The sequence below is a fragment of the Mastigoproctus giganteus genome, chromosome 7 (genome assembly GCF_048544385.1).
Source record: "Mastigoproctus giganteus isolate SK-2022 chromosome 7, ASM4854438v1, whole genome shotgun sequence".
Taxonomy (NCBI): domain Eukaryota; kingdom Metazoa; phylum Arthropoda; class Arachnida; order Uropygi; family Thelyphonidae; genus Mastigoproctus; species Mastigoproctus giganteus.
The window spans coordinates 71,128,816-71,144,027 of record NC_143581.1 but is presented as its reverse complement, the minus strand read 5'-3'; the positions used below and the strand labels follow the sequence as shown (position 1 = coordinate 71,144,027).

At 38.3% G+C, this 15,212-nt stretch overlaps 1 protein-coding gene across 5 annotated transcripts in view; it reads right to left on the bottom strand.

Annotated features, from left to right (window-relative positions):
- LOC150082988 (uncharacterized) overlaps positions 1 to 15,212 on the bottom strand; it is a 1,785,507-nt gene that overhangs the window by 1,204,135 nt on the left and 566,160 nt on the right. For all 5 annotated transcript variants that reach the window (XM_090377722.1, XM_090377724.1, XM_090377725.1 and 2 more), the window contains one exon: positions 1,261 to 1,391. In XM_090377722.1, coding sequence (XP_090233848.1) covers positions 1,261 to 1,391 — 131 coding nt within the window. The remainder of the gene's footprint in view (positions 1 to 1,260; positions 1,392 to 15,212) is intronic.

The following is a 15,212-nucleotide window of genomic DNA, read 5'->3' as shown; positions in this document are numbered from 1 at the left end:
CAGAAATAGCAGTCATCAAATTGATTCTTGGGCTCGCACCACACCATAGGGACGGCAAAAGGTAATGCTCTCAGCTTGCCATATAACCACAACCTTAAGTTCATTGTACAAGTAATACAGCAGATATGTGGAGTCCAATTTTTTTCTTGGTCACCGATCTTGCAGCCGAAGTACAATGAATATACAACTTTTGTGACGTATATTTTCTTCCTCTGAGTGTTTGGGGTTAAGTGGCCACAAACATAGCAGACGTTGTCTGGGTGATTGATGCAAGTTCTGTGCTTTGTCTTCTCCATGTTAACAATGCATTAACCTAAAAACAGTAAAAGCAATTAGTTTTTTTTTTTTTTGGTAGTTGTTGGCGCATAGGCTTCTGTGGCCATAATGCACCTCCCAAGGTTTTTTGCAGTACTTTGATCCAAGCCCGAGGTGGGAATCGAACCCGCGACCTTTGGGTTGCCAGGCAGGCACTTTACCCACCCGGCTAGCCCGGTCGGCAAAGCAATTGGTAAATTGAACAGTAGGTGAATTCTTCCAGGGTAGTTTATCATACACTATATATTGAACAGTTTAATGGTGTGATAAAATTAATAAAAACACTGACTTCTCTGGAAATGTGCATCAAAATCAAAATATACTATATTGCAAGAACAGTAATGATGTACTTGCTTAACTTTTAGCCTAATAAACAAAACCAACCAAAAGTTAATAAGTTTAAAAATTGTATTTCAAACAGTAATGATATCTTTGTGCAGAATCCAGTTATCTATATCTTAAAATCTGAGACTGATAGGAAATTTTTTTTATTGATTTTAAATTCTAAATCATAAAATCTTTTAAATTTTAAAATCATAAAACTTGGCCAGAAACAACCATGATTTGCTGTAGGTAAAAATCATGTTGGGTAGTGTAACTGAATAATTGAATTTATGCCTATTAATACTGAAAATAAATTATTAAATAACACTGCATTATTTTAATCTCCATTTTTTTTTTAAATCTAACTTTTTCGCAGAGACAAATACTGAGAAAAATCCAAAAACTGGCGGCAACCTTTGTACCACAAAATTACTGAATACGAAGTCCCATACTCTAACAATTTTCTAAGGTAGAAAGGTAAATCTGAAGTAAATTTAATTTAATATAAAGTAATTTGTAGTCCCATTGCTTTAGGTTATATTACATTATACTATAAAATATTGTTTTAGATTAAATAAGATCATTCTACATTTCATCATCTTGTTTACAAATTTTACTTACTTTTATTGGCCTTCTTATAGTTTGTAATGTCATATTTGTTAATTCAATAATGTGATTAAGGGCCTTCATGAGAGAGAGAACATCAGGCTTATTCTGATATAATTCTGGCACACCACTCCACAAAGTTCCTTCTACATAATAGAAAATAATAAATATTTACCTCGTAAGCAAAATAGTTTTGCATTATATACATCAAGCAAATATATGCCAAGTACCTTCTAAAAGTTACCAGGATTTTACTACAAAAGTTTAGGTGAACGGTTAGGCTTACTAACGTAATCACTTTCAAAGTACTTTTGTTCCGCACATACACACATGCTCCATCAGTCTTACCAAACTTTGAAACATTCTTTGAAATCATGTTTCTTTTAGCATACGTATGGCTGCTCCAATGTTTCCATTGATGCTATCCAATAAAGTGAAAAGAAAACCTCCAAAGCCTCATTTTCAGTTTAGGGAACAGCCAGAAGTCAGATGCTGACTGGAGGAGTAGGGAGGCTATTGCATGACTCTCTCTCTCTCTCTCTCTCTTTTTTTTTTTTTTTTTTTTGCAGACAAAAAAAATATCAAGACGCCATCACCATGTGACTGGGTGCATCATTATGATACAGCAATCCTTCCATTTTTAGGTCATCTGCACCTCATATTCTAAACAAATGGGTCAAAACCTCAATGCAGTAAGCAGAGGTAACGCTTCTCCCCGTAGTCACAAACTTGTGGCACACTATGCTTTCACTGAGAGAAAAAAGAAAAAAAAAAAAAACAATCAGCATGACTATGATGTTGCATTTTGTTTTGGGGATATTTTTGTGTGCCATTTGCATGATTCCACCTCGGTCCTGGGGTTGTAGGTGAACACCCAACTCACTCACTCACATCCCCAGTGACCACTTTTCTCAGAAAACTTAGTTCTTGCATAGATTTTTTGAACAAATCGCCTGTGATTTCTTTCCTGTTGTCCATTTGATTATCCAACAGCAAGCAGAACAAACTTTGCACACATGAAATGCATCACTAAATCATAAATCAGGATTGTGTATTGAGCCTAAAGACAGTCCAACTTCATGAGCAATCTCAATAATGTATTTGCCTATCATTTTAGCATTAGCATTAGTAGAGGCATTTGATGCAAGAAAGCAAGCTTATGCAGCATCAGCCAAAAAAAAAAAAAAAAAACCCACTTCCACTTCACCCCTCTGTTCGTTCAAAATACCTGTCCAGCTGAGCCTTAAACTTATTTAGGCAATCAACCTCCACCACAAGGGATGGAAGTCTGTTCCACCAACCAACCACCCGCTGGCTAAAAGCAAATTTCCGCACGTCTATCCTACATCTGTCTTTCCTCAATTTGAATTTATGCCCTCTCAGGTGATTTTTCTGAGCTAGAGGAAGAATCCCATCAGCATTGAGCATGCTTAAACCATTCAAGGCTTTATACACCTCTATCAGATCACCTCGCTGGTGCCTAGTCTCCAGACACTGTAATTTGCAAAACTTAAGCCTTTCTTCGTAAGAGCACCCCTTTGTTCCATTCACTAATCTTGTTGCCCTTCTCTGTACTCGTTCCAGCAGCTCTACATCCTTCTTGAAATGAGGCCTCCAGACCTGTATACAGTACTCTAGGTGTGGCCTGACCATCGCCTTATACAATGGAATAATCACCTCCTTATCCCTGCTGGAAAAATTCCTGTATATCATTGACAATACTCCATGAGCTACTCTTGCAGCCCGTCTGCACTGCTCAGAGAACTTCATATCTGCCTGCACAACCACCCCCAAGTCCCTTTCATTCTCTACCACTGTCAGTGTAGTACCACCGAGTTGATACGTTGCTCTATGGTTGCTGTTTCCCATGTGTAGTACTTTACATTTGTCAATGTTAAACTTCATTTGCCACCTCTCAGCCCATCTGCTCAACCTTTCCAGATCCTGTTGCCGCAGCATAGTGTCAGTAGTGTCCTTGACAACCCTGCCAACCTTTGTATCGTCTGCACTTGGACATTAAGCCCGATATACCATCATCAATATCATTTATAAATACAGAAAACAATAATGGACCCAACACTGAGCCCTGAGGGACTCCACTAATAACATCAGTCCACGATGAGCAGTGTCCATTGATTACCACTCTCTGTCTTCTCCCCCTCAACCACCCCTTTATCCATAGCAGCAATTTGCCTCCAATGTCACACTGCTCCAATTTGTGTAGCAGTCTTCCATGTGCAACAGTATCAAAAGCCTTTCTAAGATCCAAGTATATAATATCAAAGTTATTCCCTGCATCCAGTTCTTTTGTGACTGCATCATAGTATCCAATCAAGTTGGTTGGATACTATGCCTTAACAAAACCATGCTGTGTCTGAGCTATAACTGAAGTCTTGTCTAAATGATCCTGCAGTGCTTCTTTAACCAGTGCCTCCATTAATTTTCCTGGAACAGAAGTTAAGCTCACAGGTCTATAATTACTTGTGTCAGCCTTTGATCCTCCTTTGTGAATTGGGGTCACATTTGCACATTTCCAGTCTATGAGTACCTCCCCTGAGTCCAAGGAAGCTCTCATAATTATGGCTAAGGGTTTGCTTACTTCCTTTGCTGCCTCCTTTAATATAACTGGATAGATCCCATCCACCCCGGGTGCCTTTCTTGTGTTTATCTTCAACAGTTTCTCCTCCACTTTACTCCCAGTTATTTCAAGATTCTGTAGCTTACTGCTAGAGTTGAATACACCTCTGGCATTCCCCTCGCTGAATAACTCCTCATGTGTGAATGTCGATGCAAAATATTCATTTAGTTTGTTAGCTACCTGAGCAGGATCATCAACACTTGACCCATCAATATCAAGTGGACCAATCTGATTCATCCCCTTCCTTCTAGAGTTTACATAAGTAAAGAACTCTTTGCTGTTTTTCTTTGCATCCCTTGCCAAGGATTTCTCATAATCTGCCTTCGCCTGCCTAACCTCCTTTGTAACTTTGTTGCATATCAACTTGTATCTATCATAGGCTTCTGTGTCACGTGTTAATTTGTATGTATCCCATGCATTTTTCTTCTCTGCCATATGCCTCATTAGTTCATCTGACATCCATTTTGGCCTAAACCTTGAACAATATTTCTTAGTTGGTATGTAAAGCCTAGTAGCTTCCAAGATAAGTTCTTTGAATGCTTCCCATTTTGAATTTGCTGTTGGTAACATCATCAGTTGGTCCCACTGTATTTAAATAGAATTTAAATACTGTCTCAGTCCATCGTAGTCGCCTTTACGGAAGCAATAACCCTTCCCTTTACCCCTAATGGTAGTTACCTCTTTGAGTAAATCCCACTTCAGCACACTGTGATCACTGCCACCTAGTGGTTCATTTATCTGCAGATTCTTAATGCATGAAGAATCACTGCTGATAATCAAATCAAGAGTATTACTCCCTCTAGTTGCCTCCTGAACATGCTGATGTAGAAAACAATCATCCAATAAATCCACAAAAGCCCTGCTAGTGTGTGAGTAACCAGCCCCCAAATTCCAGTCAATATCTGGGAAATTAAAATCTCCCATTATAAGACACTCTGATTTACTGGCCCACTCTATTTCCCGTACAGTTCCTTATTATACTCATCAGAGTCATTAGGCCTATAGCACACTCCTACTCTCAATTTTGATCTCCCAATGTTTATGTCACACCAAACTGACTCCACACTGCACTGTCCAGCGATGTTGACTGGCTTCACTTCCTTGGTTTTTATGTGTTTCTTAACTAATAGCATAACCCCTCCCCCATTCCTATCCTGTCTATCCTTTCTGTAGACGTTGTACTCCCCAAATTGCAGTTCTGCATCCCTTATATCTGTGTGACACCACGTCTCTGATATCCCAACAATATCTGCCTTCGATGTTTTGAGCAATACCTCAAATTCATCAAATTTATTTACTAAACTCCTAGCATTGGTGTACACGCAAGTATACCTGCACCTGTTTCTATTCTTAGCTACCCTAACACAACCCATGTGTTTACTTGTACCGCAATGGCTCCCAGCAGTCTCTGAAATACCATGCATCTTGTTTTTCAGGCTTCTGCTCATTCTAATAGAAGCAGTGCAAGAATCTCTTTCACCTCTGCCAGTGGCTACTGTCAATCTATTGGTCTTTGTCTCCCCCCACTAGCAGTTTTCCGACCCACCTAACACTGCCTCGATAGCATCAGCAAATATTCTTGCACCCTTTCTATTTAAGTGTATCCCATCCCTGTAGAAGCAATCTCTCCTGTTAACAAGTACAGTCCAGGCTGAAAAAAATTCTACCCCTTGAGCCTTGCACAATCTTTCCAGGGCCGAATTGATCGACAAGGCTCTCATCATATACTTCCTCCTATCGTGTCCGGGCAGAATTGCAGACACTTTCAAATTCAACCCTAATTCTCGGCTTTTGTTCAACAGTGACCTGTACTTGTTAAGTAATTCTGCCGGTCTCCTACTCTTAATATTATTAGTGCCAACGTGTACAACTATATCACCTTTTGTGCCCTTAAAATATGATATTCGCTCTACAATTTGATAGATAAACAATTTGATGATAGAAAAATACAACATGATATTTTGCACAAGTTCCTTTATTTTCATGACATTTTCGTTATTAGAATTAGCATTAGTAGAGGCACATGACGGAACAAAGCAAGCTTATACAGCATCAGCCAAAAAAAAACTTTCCTATTTCACTGATCCATTCATTCCAAATGTTTGTCTAGCTCTGCCTTGAATTTATTTAAGCTATCAACTTCCACAACAACAGATGGAAGTATGTTCCAGTAATCAACTACCCGCTGGCTAAAGGAAAATTTCCACACATCTATTCTACAACTGTCTTTCCTCGGTTTGAATCTACGCCCCCTCAGGTTTGTAATCTGAGCAAGAGGAAGAATCCCATCAGCATTAAGCTTGCTCAATCCATTTAAGGCCTTATACACCTCAATCAGATTGCCTTGTAGGTGCCTAGTTTCCAGAAGCTGCAATTTGCAGAACTTAAGCCTTTCTACATAAGAGCACCCCTTTGTTCCCTTCACCAGTCTTGCCCTTCTCTGTACTCAGTCTAGCAACTCTACATCCTTCTTAAAATGAGGCTTCCAGACTTGTACGCAGTACTCAAAGTGTGGCTTGACCATTGCCTTATACAAGGGGATAATCACCTCCTTATAACTTCTGGCAAAATTACTGTATATCATTGACAAGACCCCATGAGCTATATGCAGTCCCCATGACAAAACCCCATGACCTATTGCTACCCATATTCAGTACTTTGCATTTGTTAATGTTAAACTTCAGTTGTCACTTCTCAAGCCCATCTACCTAACTTTTCCAGAACCTGTTGCAGCAGCATACTGTCATTACTGTTATTAACAACTCTGCCAACCTTTGTATCATCTGCAGACTTTGACATTCAGCTTGATATACATTCATCAATATCATTGATAAATATACAAAACAACAATGGGCCGAACACCGACACCACTAATAACATTAGTCCAAGTAGAGCAGTACCCATTGACCACCACTCTCTGTCTTCTCCCACTCAACCATACTTTTATCGATTGTAGCAACTTGCCCTTAATGCCATACTGCTCCAATTTGTACAGTAGCCATGTGCAACAGTATCAAAAAATAGGCTTTCCTGAAATCCAAGTATATGATATCAAAATTATTTTTTGCATCCAGTTCCTTTGTGGCCACATCATAGTATCTAATCAAATTGGTCAGACAAGGCTTCAGCTTGACAAACCCATGCTGTGTCTGAATTATTACTGCTTTCTTGTCTAGATGATCCTGCAATGTTTCTCTAACCAGTGACTCCATTATTTTCCCTGGAATCATGTGTCAAATTAACAGGTCTGTAATTACTCATGTCACCCTTTGATCCCCCTTTGTGAAGTGGAGATACATTTGCACATCTCCAATCTGTGGGGACTTCCCCCGAGTCCAAGGATGCTCTCATAATTATGGCTAAGGATTTGCTTTCTTCCTTTGCCACCTCCTTTAATATAACTGGAAAGATCCCATCTACCCCCAGGTGCCTTTCTTATGTTTAATGGTAACAATTTCGCCTCTACTTTGCCCTCAGTTATTACAAAATAATTTAATTCCCTGTTACAGTTTGATAAACATCTGGCCCTCTCCTCCTTGAATAACTCCTCATATGTGAATGTAGATGCAAAATACTCATTTAGTTCGGCAGCTATCTGAGAATGATTATCTATAGTCAAACCACTGATATCAAGTGGACCAATCTGATTCATCCCCTTCCTTTTAGAGTTTATATAAGTAAAGAAGTCTTTGCATCCTTTGCCAAAGATTTGTCATAATCTGCCTTTGCTTGCCTAACCTCCTTTGTGACTTGATTACAGACTAGCTTGTATCTACCATAGGACTAGCTTGTATCTGCCATGGGACTGGGTACATTGTCATGGTACAGCAATCCTTCCATTTTTAGGTTATCTTCACCTCATATTCTAAGCAAATGTGTCAAAACCTCAATGTAGTAAGCAGCAGTAATCTTCTCCCCATAGTAACAAACTTGTGGTGCACTATGCCCTCATTGAAAAAAAAAAATTATCGGCATGACTCTGATGCTGCATTTTGTTTCAGGGATATTTTTGTTTGCCCTTTGAATGATTCCACCTCGGTCTCAGGATTATAGGCAAACCCAACTCACTCTCATCCCCAGTGATGACTTTTCTTAGAAAGCTTGGATCCTGTATAGATTTTTCGAACAAATCACCTGTGATTGCTTTCCTGTAGTCCATTTAATCATCCAACAGTAAGTGGAACAAACATTGCACTCATGCAATGCATTACTAAATTGTGAATCAGGATTAATATTTGTGTATTGAGTCTAAAGACAGTCCAACTTCATAAGCAATCTTAATAATGTATTTGCCTATCATTTTGCACAAGTTTCTTTATTTTCATGACATTTTGGTTATTTCATTACATCCAAGAGCATTCACTGTGAGGTTCATCTTTAGGCCTTTCCTATCCATTTTTAAACTAAGTAAACCATTCGTACTTGAATAAAACAGCAGTTTTATTCAAGACCACCTCCACATACTTTCTGTAATGCTTGCAGTGTCTCTATAGCACCTTTCCCAAACTTAAAGAAGAACTTGATGTTAGCACACTGTTCAAAGTGCAACATTCTGCAATCAGCTGTGACACACAAGTGAAGTGGCCGGGCCAGTTCCCACTGGCATGAATGAACAACAAGACCAACACCAACACTCCATGAAACCTTACAGCCATAGCACAAACCATTTAAATACCAGCATGTGACTGAGGGGAACTTTTTGAAACTACTAGGTATATACATAATTTACTTTACATATTTTTTGGGATACTCTGGGATGACCATAAGGTCAGAGGAGATATATATATTTTTTACAATTATATTTACATTTCATAAAGGATATGAAAAAAAAATCACATTAATTATAACCTGTTTTCAGTTTTTTGGTTTTAAAAGTTAGTTTTTAGCACACACTGGTGTTCAAAGAAAGTGCATCACCTAGGAATTTCACATTTCTAACCCTTTTTCATGATGGCATGTTACATTAATGACTAGCATCACAAATAGAAATATAAACAAAAGACATTTATTAATAGTTAAGGCAAAGCTAAGTAATATTTGACAGGTGGTCACAAAATATTCCAAAATGTGCATTTGCAACCTTTATACAACAGTTTTGGTAAACATGACAATTATGGCTTAAATGTTATCTGAAGCCCTCAGTTTGCTTCAGTTTATCATTTTAAGTGGAAAACAAAATGAAAAGTTCACCAGGTGCAAACTAATATTTAGTTGAACCGCTTCTGGCGCTGATGACAGCAGCACACCATCGAGGCATTGAGAAGATCAATTTCTGAAGATAATCAACCGATAGTTTGTGGTTCCAAACACGAATTATGGCTTCCTCAAGTTCATGAAGGGTCTTTGGTTTCTTTCTGGCAACTGCAGATTCCACACGATGCCAACAGTTCTCTATAGGACTCAGGTCCGGGCTGTTTCCTGGCCAGCTAAGAGTTGTAATGGACTGTTCTTCCAACCATTTTTTCACTGTAACAAATGTAAACACATTACTGTCGAACCTCTAATGCAGAAATGAAGCTAAAGTAACTACAGAAGTGCCTACTTACACTTTTTGCCTGATGACAAGGACCAGAGTTGTCCTGAAAGATGCAGTTACTTGGCAGGTTGAAATGGTCTCTAATAGTTGGCAGCAATTTTCCTTCCAATATAGCCAGGTATCCATTGGCGTTTATGGAACCGTTTATAAACTGCAGGTGATATGAAATGTACCCCCCATATCATTTAACTGGTAGGGTATTTTACTTGTAGACACCATACAGTCTGGATGTTATTCTTCACCACATCTACGGCAAATCGTTTGTCTCTCATCAGAGCCATACAGGTTGAATTTCTTCTCATCCGATAAAACAACTGACTTCCACTGCTTGGGGGTCCATTTGACATGCTCCTTACACCAAATTAATCGGGCCTTTTTCATTTTTTGTGTGAGGAGGGGATTCTTCTTAGGACAATGGGCTACAAGTCCATTTTTGAAGAGGCGTCTTCTGATTGTTACTGCACTTGCTATCTCCCCTGTATGTCTCTCTCATTCTCTTTTCAGCTCAGATGAAGAAGCTTTATGGTTTTTAAGGCATAAGCGCTTCAAAACGCAGTCTCGTTTTGGCACAGAGACTCATTTGTGTCTGGTTCCTTTTTTTTCTATCAGCATTATTCTTGAGTTTGGAAAGAAATCTAATTGCTATTGACTCATTACAAGACACTCTATAAGCAATATGATGGAAAGAACATCCTTCCTCACATAAAGCAACAATAGCGCAATCTTTCTTTGTGGCGCCAACTGCACGTAATTTGCCATCCTGACACAAGCAAGGAATGACTGCAACTCTTGCAGAGTGTGTCCTCATAGCTGAAAGTAACAGCTGATGCAATATTATATTATCACCTATGGGTGCCAATCTAATCTGATGCAATCTGTAAGAAATTTGCCATATACTTACGTTATTCGGATAACAATTACAATTCTAAGGGGTGATGAACTTTCTTTGAACACCAGTGTATATATCTTCAGTAGCAACCTCAACTTGCTATGCAGGCAAATGAACCATGGCCAGTCGTATTCATAAATATCCATAGAGGTAGAGTAAAATTATGAATCAAATCAAAACAATTAATTGACAGGTAAGTTGTGTTAAAGTCCACTGAGCTGATATTGGAAAAAATGTCTACTTGGCAAAGAACCCAACTTTCTACTTAGCAAATCAGGTTTCGTAGTAAAATTAAAAAACTCACTGTTTCATCAACATATAACTTGCAAATGTGATTAAGTTCTGTAAATTGCCTTCTCTATGCTAAAACTGACTAAATGGACAGATTCAGAAGATAAAAAAATTTGGACAGATTCAGAAGATAAAAAAATTTGGACAGATTCAGAAGATAAAAAAATTTGGACAGATTCAGAAGATAAAAAAATAAAAATAATTTATTTCAACAGTCAATGTACAATGTTTGAATAAAATATATTCAAACATTGTACAGGTTTTACATCCCATCCCATTTTTACATCCCATAAATTGTTCATACTAAATTCAAACAATAAGATTAAAAATATGAACAAAATTAACAACATAAAAATTTAACTTAAAAAAAAAAACCTTGATGTCAAAACTCTGATCATAGTATGCCAGGTCATATGATTTATTGTGTATTATATATACAGTGATACCTCGATTACCGAATATGATGCATTTCACGAAATTACTTCGTTAAGCGAAACTTCGTTTTCAGAGGTAAAAATACTATGGCCAGAATAGGGTTATATTCCTATCTAAAGAAAATGAAAAGCTTTTTTTTGAACAAAGAAAAGTTTTATTAAATAAACAGTCAAATTATATACAAAGTGAAATCACATTTAAAAATATGAGTCTAAAGTTGATTGTTTATGCTTTTTTTCTCTTTCATTTAACAATTGCCTATACGGAGTTATTGCATTTAACACTGATCGCTTAACAATAACTATTGAAAATGATCCTAATTCCTAAATCAGGATCATTTTCACTAAAAAAATTTAAAACATTTTCAATGTCATTTAAGCACCTTTTTAAATCTTTGGTTGTTAACACTTTTTCGGCAGGAACTTCTTTAACTTCGCCTTCATTAGCATTAGCATTAGCATTAGTAGAGGCATTTGATGCAAGAAAGCAAGCTTATGCAGCATCAGCCAAAAAAAAAAATAAATAAATAAACCACTTCCACTTCACCCCTCTGTTCGTTCAAAATACCTGTCCAGCTGAGCCTTAAACTTATTTAGGCTATCAACCTCCACCACAAGGGATGGAAGTCTGTTCCACCAACCAACCACCCGCTGGCTAAAGGCAAATTTCCGCACGTCTATCCTACATCTGTCTTTCCTCAATTTGAATTTATGCCCTCTCAGGTGATTATTCTGAGCAAGAGGAAGAATCCCATCAGCATTGAGCATGCTTAAACCATTCAAGGCTTTATACACCTCTATCAGATCACCTCGCTGGTGCCTAGTCTCCAGACACTGTAATTTGCAAAACTTAAGCCTTTCTTCGTAAGAGCACCCCTTTGTTCCATTCACTAATCTTGTTGCCCTTCTCTGTACTCGTTCCAGCAGCTCTACATCCTTCTTGAAATGAGGCCTCCAGACCTGTATACAGTACTCTAGGTGTGGCCTGACCATCGCCTTATACAATGGAATAATCACCTCCTTATCCCTGCTGGAAAAATTCCTGTATATCATTGACAATACTCCATGAGCTACTCTTGCAGCCCGTCTGCACTGCTCAGAGAACTTCATATCTGCCTGCACAACCACCCCCAAGTCCCTTTCATTCTCTACCACTGTCAGTGTTGTACCACAGAGTTGATACGTTGCTCTGGGGTTGCTGTTTCCCATGTGTAGTACTTTACATTTGTCAATGTTAAACTTCATTTGCCACCTCTCAGCCCATCTGCTCAACCTTTCCAGATCCTGTTGCAGCAGCATAGTGTCAGTAGTGTCCTTGACAACCCTGCCAACCTTTGTATCATCTGCAAACTTGGACATTAAGCCCGATATACCATCATCAATATCATTTATAAATACAGAAAACAACAATGGACTGAGCCCTGAGGGACTCCACTAATAACATCAGTCCACGATGAGCAGTGTCCATTGATTACCACTCTCTGTCTTCTCCCCCTCAACCACCCCTTTATCCATAGCAGCAATTTGCCTCCAATGTCACACTGCTCCAATTTGTGTAGCAGTCTTCCATGTGCAACAGTATCAAAAGCCTCTCTAAGATCCAAGTATATAATATCAAAGTTATTCCCTGCATCCAGTTCTTTTGTGACTGCATCATAGTATCCAATCAAGTTGGTCAGGCAAGACTTCCCCTTAACAAAACCATGCTGTGTCTGAGCTATAACTGAAGTCTTGTCTAAATGATCCTGCAGTGCTTCTTTAACCAGTGCCTCCATTAATTTTCCTGGAACAGAAGTTAAGCTCACAGGTCTATAATTACTTGTGTCAGCCTTTGATCCTCCTTTGTGAATTGGGGTCACATTTGCACATTTCCAGTCTATGGGTACCTCCCCTGAGTCCAAGGAAGCTCTCATAATTATGGCTAAAGGTTTGCTTACTTCCTTTGCTGCCTCCTTTAATATAACTGGATAGATCCCATCCACCCCGGGTGCCTTTCTTGTGTTTATCTTCAACAGTTTCTCCTCCACTTTACTCCCAGTTATTTCAAGATTCTGTAGCTTCCTGCTAGAGTTGAATACACCTCTGGCATTCCCCTCGCTGAATAACTCCTCATGTGTGAATGTCGATGCAAAATATTCGTTTAGTTTGTTAGCTACCTGAGCAGGATCATCAACACTTGACCCATCAATATCAGGTGGACCAATCTGATTCATCCCCTTCCTTCTAGAGTTTACATAAGTAAAGAACTCTTTGCTGTTTTTCTTTGCATCCCTTGCCAAGGATTTCTCGTAATCTGCCTTCGCCTGCCTAACCTCCTTTGTAACTTGGTTGCATATCAACTTGTATCTATCATAGGCTTCTGTGTCATGTGTTAATTTGTATGTATCCCATGCATTTTTCTTCTCTGCCATATGCCTCATTAGTTCATCTGACATCCATTTTGGCCTAAACCTTGAACAATATTTCTTAGTTGGTATGTAAAGCCTAGTAGCTTCCAAGATAAGTTCTTTGAATGCTTCCCATTTTGAATTTGCTGTTGGTAACATCATCAGTTGGTCCCACTGTATAGAATTTAAATACTGTCTCAGTCCATCGTAGTCGCCTTTACGGAAGCAATAACCCTTCCCTTTACCCCTAATGGTAGTTACCTCTTTGAGTAAATCCCACTTCAGCACACTGTGATCACTGCCACCTAGTGGTTCATTTATCTGCAGATTCTTAACGCATGAAGAATCACTGCTGATAATCAAATCAAGAGTATTACTCCCTCTAGTTGCCTCCCGAACATGCTGATGTAGAAAACAATCATCCAATAAATCCACAAAAGCCCTGCTAGTGTGTGAGTAACCAGCCCCCAAAATCCAGTCAATATCTGGGAAATTAAAATCTCCCATTATAAGACACTCTGATTTACTGGCCCACTCTATTTCCCTGTACAGTTCCTTATTATACTCATCAGAGTCATTAGGCCTATAGCACACTCCTACTCTCAATTTTGATCTCCCAATGTTTATGTCACACCAAACTGACTCCACTTCATTTTCTTTGTCTTCGTTGCTAACAAAGATTTCTAAATCTTCCACTGGAAAACCATCATCTTCTGCATTCAATAAATTTCTAACGTCCTCTTCATCGACATTTTCGAAACCTATTGATTGAGCCATCTAGATAACTTCATTTCTAATTTCTTGGATGTTATTTTCTTCTTCTAGTACAACTTCTGGCCACATTTTGCACCAATCACCATTTAAGCATTTCTTAGTGACTTCTTTCCAAGAACTATCAATGTTTTCAATTGCGTTTTTAACGTTGTAGTTTTTTCCAAAAAGTTTTAACTGTCATTTCCTCTTTATCCTCTAGTTCAATTGAATTGCTTAATGTTCAACGCAGATAATAAGCTTTAAATGATGCTATTATTCCCTGATCCAATGGTTGAATCAGGGAAGTTGTGTTTGCTCGAAGAAACACAACTTTGACAGGAATGCATGTGTCCAACGTGTTAAGATCAGTAGGATGTCCCGGAGCATTGTCTAACGACAAAAGAGCTTTTTCTTTTTCTTCAAAGTTGTTTTTTTGACAATACCGTTTTACCTCAGGACAAAAGTGGTTAACAAATCAATCAGTAAATAACTCCTTGGTAACCCACACTTTTCTATTGGCTTTCCATATTACAGGTAAATTCGTTTTTAAGTTACCTTTTAATGCCCTCGGATTTTCTGAATGGTAAACTAATAGCAATTTTAATTTATAATCGCCAGAGGCATTTGATCCAAAGAGTAATGTTAAACGGTCTTTGGCTGCTTTGAACCCAGCAGCTGATTTTTCTTCAATAGAAATGAAGCTTTTTGATGGTAGCCATTTCCAGAACAAACTGCTTTCGTCAACATTGAACACCAATTTGATGGAAAATTTTTATGTTCAATTATTTCCTTTAGTTTTTCTGGAAACTTATTTGCAGCTTCAACATTTGCACTTGCAGCTTCTCCCATTAATTTTACACTATGAATCCTGGCACGTTTTTTAAATTTCTCGAACCAGCCACGAGAAGCCCCAAAAGTTTCCGTAATTTCTTCAGTTTGTTTAGATTTCAGGTGATTAAACAAAAATGATGCTTTTTCTTGAATCACCATTTGACTTAAAGGCATATGATGTTGTGACATATCATCTATCCACAAATTT